Below are 2,650 nucleotides of genomic sequence, written 5' to 3' on the forward strand. Positions count from 1 at the left end.
AGTAGGAGGGGTTAGTTGCAAAAGTACATGTTCCCATCCTGTTGACTTTGAGTTAGCTTCTTTATCATAGCAATTAATGTTTATTGTAGTTTAGTCATTTTCAACCGTGTTGTTAAATAATTGTAATTCGCCCCACAATTAATCTTTACAGTAGTTGTCCGTTTAAAAGTGTGGACACGTACGTTAATAGAAGGAAATCTAATGAAGCTAAGGTCGGAAAACCAGAAAGTCGAAGTGGGGACCGGGCAAAAGTTTCTCCATGTGCATATATTTCCTTACCATAGTTTTGGTTTTAGAATAACACGATTATATGTCTCAACCCAACTACCTTTCAGCTGTACCACTTGGTTTATGATTCCAACAACGTTAATTGGGTACATATCATCGGCAATGTAAGCTACAAAAGATATTTTATATGGGTTTTGGCTCTATATAACCTTGAACATCAAGAGGAACTGCCATCATCTTCGATGCCAATAAAAAAATTAAAAAAAAAAAAAAACAGCGGAGAAAGGAGCCATGGAATTGCTAATGTTGCTTGCCAAGGTTACGGGCACCGTCCTGTTGCTTGGATTTAGCAGTATGTTCGTTGGCCTGTTTGATGCTCTGGTGTTGACGCCAAAAAGGATTCATTCCCAGCTCGGAATGCAAGAAATCAGGGATAATCTACCATCTTCCTTGCCTGGAAACTTTCGGGTTCCAAAGAAGACGCAGTATAAAAGAAAACAGGTAATAATTAACCCACAATAGTTCCTTCCCTTCATGTCTTTCCACACTTGGAGCGATGGATTGGAGAGAAAGATTGGATATACTTTGACATTTAATTATATTTAACTTCTGATATCTGTATTTGTCTTTCAGGTTCAACACATATGTTTCCACCAGGGAAAATACAGATTTTGTAGAGGAACCATCCGGATATGGCCAAATATTGACAGTACACCAGAGGACGATTCTGGTCCAGATGTGAGATGATTCTCGGCTGGTTTTCTTTTCCACGGAGTCTTATTTCAATGTTCATGGCAGGTTGATGATCAATTTGTTGAAAGATGAATTTTTTTTTCCTCTTGATTGTTGTAAGGGTGATGCTTTCGTGCAAGCTTCTTCCCTAATTAGGTAGCATGGCTTTTTCTATTGGTTGGTGATTCATGCACTCCATCTTTTGATTAACAAATTTTTGGTTTTCGATAGATTGAGAGAGAGAGAGAGAGAGAGAGAGATTGAGTAATACATTTCACGTTTCATTCTACTATATACAATTAATTAAGCTAAATTTTAACATCCAATTCGACAGAAAGCACCTTTCAAACCTTTGACTTCTAATATTTCATTAAGAGAACAAAATCACACAATCTATTTAAAAATCCATTTAAACAAATGTAATCAAAGTGAGATTAAATTCTACTATCATCAAGATTCTCTACGTTGGCACCCTCCAATTATCATGTGGCATGACATTTCTTTTACCTTTATAATTTAAAATAACCTACCACACACCAAACATCTTTATCTTATCTCTTGTTTTGTTCTTTCCACTTTTATGCCACCATTCTTAACCTTCTTCCGCTATTTTACGAATTGACTTTTCCATCAAATCCCAGTGGGTAGACAAACCTCTTTTTGGTTAGATCAATTCCTTCTCAAGTCCAAAGCTAAAACCCAAAATTAAAAGTACTCTAATTGACTATCCCCTATCCGTAATAATCCCAGAAAATTGAATCAATAAATAAATTAATTTCCCCTTAAACTCTGTCGGTGTTATTCCAGGGTTGAAATCACTTCACCTCATTGTTTTAAAGCCACTATTTAAAAGAAGAAAAAAGTTATTCAATATTACAAGATGTCACACCTCTTTCAGAATTAGATAATTTAAAAACTTTATTAAAACAAATCATCTATCTCCATATGAACTTGGTTACATTATTTAAGTTAGCTATATAATTAATAATTAATTTTTGACTAATGTAGAGCCTGTTTGGTCTAATCTTTTTTTAACTTAAAAGCAATTATGAAGCTCTTATGACAAACAATTGCTTTTAAAATTAAGGAAAAGTTTTTTGATGAATTTACTTTTATAAGATCTTTTTTATAAATAAGTTATTCGGCAAAACAACTTATATAAGCTCTAAAGGTATTTAATAAATAACTTTATATTAATCATGAATTCCTTTGTTCACAATGGAAAAAAGTTAACTATTTTTTATCTATTTAAAATAAAATTTTGGAAATATAAAAAGTATTTTTATATAACATAAAGTTTATAATTTATAATAAATCATAAAAAAAGTTTCACAAATAATTTATAACTAACACATAATTCATAAATAACTCATAAATGAACGATTTTATTTTTTCAACAATGTAGCAGCTATTTGGTTGCAAACTCTACTCATGTAATTTTCATCCAATGCTCTTATATAAGTATATGAATCCATTTTTTCATCATTACGTTTTTCCTCTTGACTCTTAGGAACATAATTGGGATTACTATCACATCTATCAAAGTCCTCATCTATAACACCACATGGTCTAATATAGTTATAAAGTGTCATTGTTATAACAATAATCTTTTCCTATTTTATCAATGGAAATGGCTTCATATCATGTAAAATATGCCACATATTCTTCCAAACTCTAATTGTTCATTCAA

General features: G+C 31.9%; 1 protein-coding gene across 1 annotated transcript; it reads left to right on the top strand.

Annotated features, from left to right (window-relative positions):
- Nucleotides 1-403: 403 nt before the first annotated feature.
- Nucleotides 404-1,190, top strand: LOC110425420 (uncharacterized). The gene is made up of 2 exons (XM_021440333.2): nucleotides 404-729; nucleotides 862-1,190. Exons 1-2 carry the CDS (start codon nucleotides 520-522, stop codon nucleotides 973-975), a joined length of 324 nt encoding a protein of 107 aa, XP_021296008.1. The 5' UTR covers nucleotides 404-519; the 3' UTR covers nucleotides 976-1,190.
- The last annotated feature ends 1,460 nt before the right edge of the window (nucleotides 1,191-2,650 follow it).

Source organism: Theobroma umbraticum, unplaced genomic scaffold, assembly GCF_002168275.2.
Source record: "Theobroma umbraticum cultivar Fairchild unplaced genomic scaffold, ASM216827v3 scaffold_81.0, whole genome shotgun sequence".
Lineage (NCBI taxonomy): Eukaryota > Viridiplantae > Streptophyta > Magnoliopsida > Malvales > Malvaceae > Theobroma > Theobroma umbraticum.

Excerpts from the sequence above, each read along its gene's own strand:
- LOC110425420 (XM_021440333.2), top strand. The coding sequence starts at position 520 with ATGGAATTGCTAATGTTGCTTGCCAAGGTTACGGGCACCGTCCTGTTG. Across the intron at positions 730-861 it reads CGCAGTATAAAAGAAAACAG|GTTCAACACATATGTTTCCA; the intron begins GTAATAATTAAC and ends TTTGTCTTTCAG.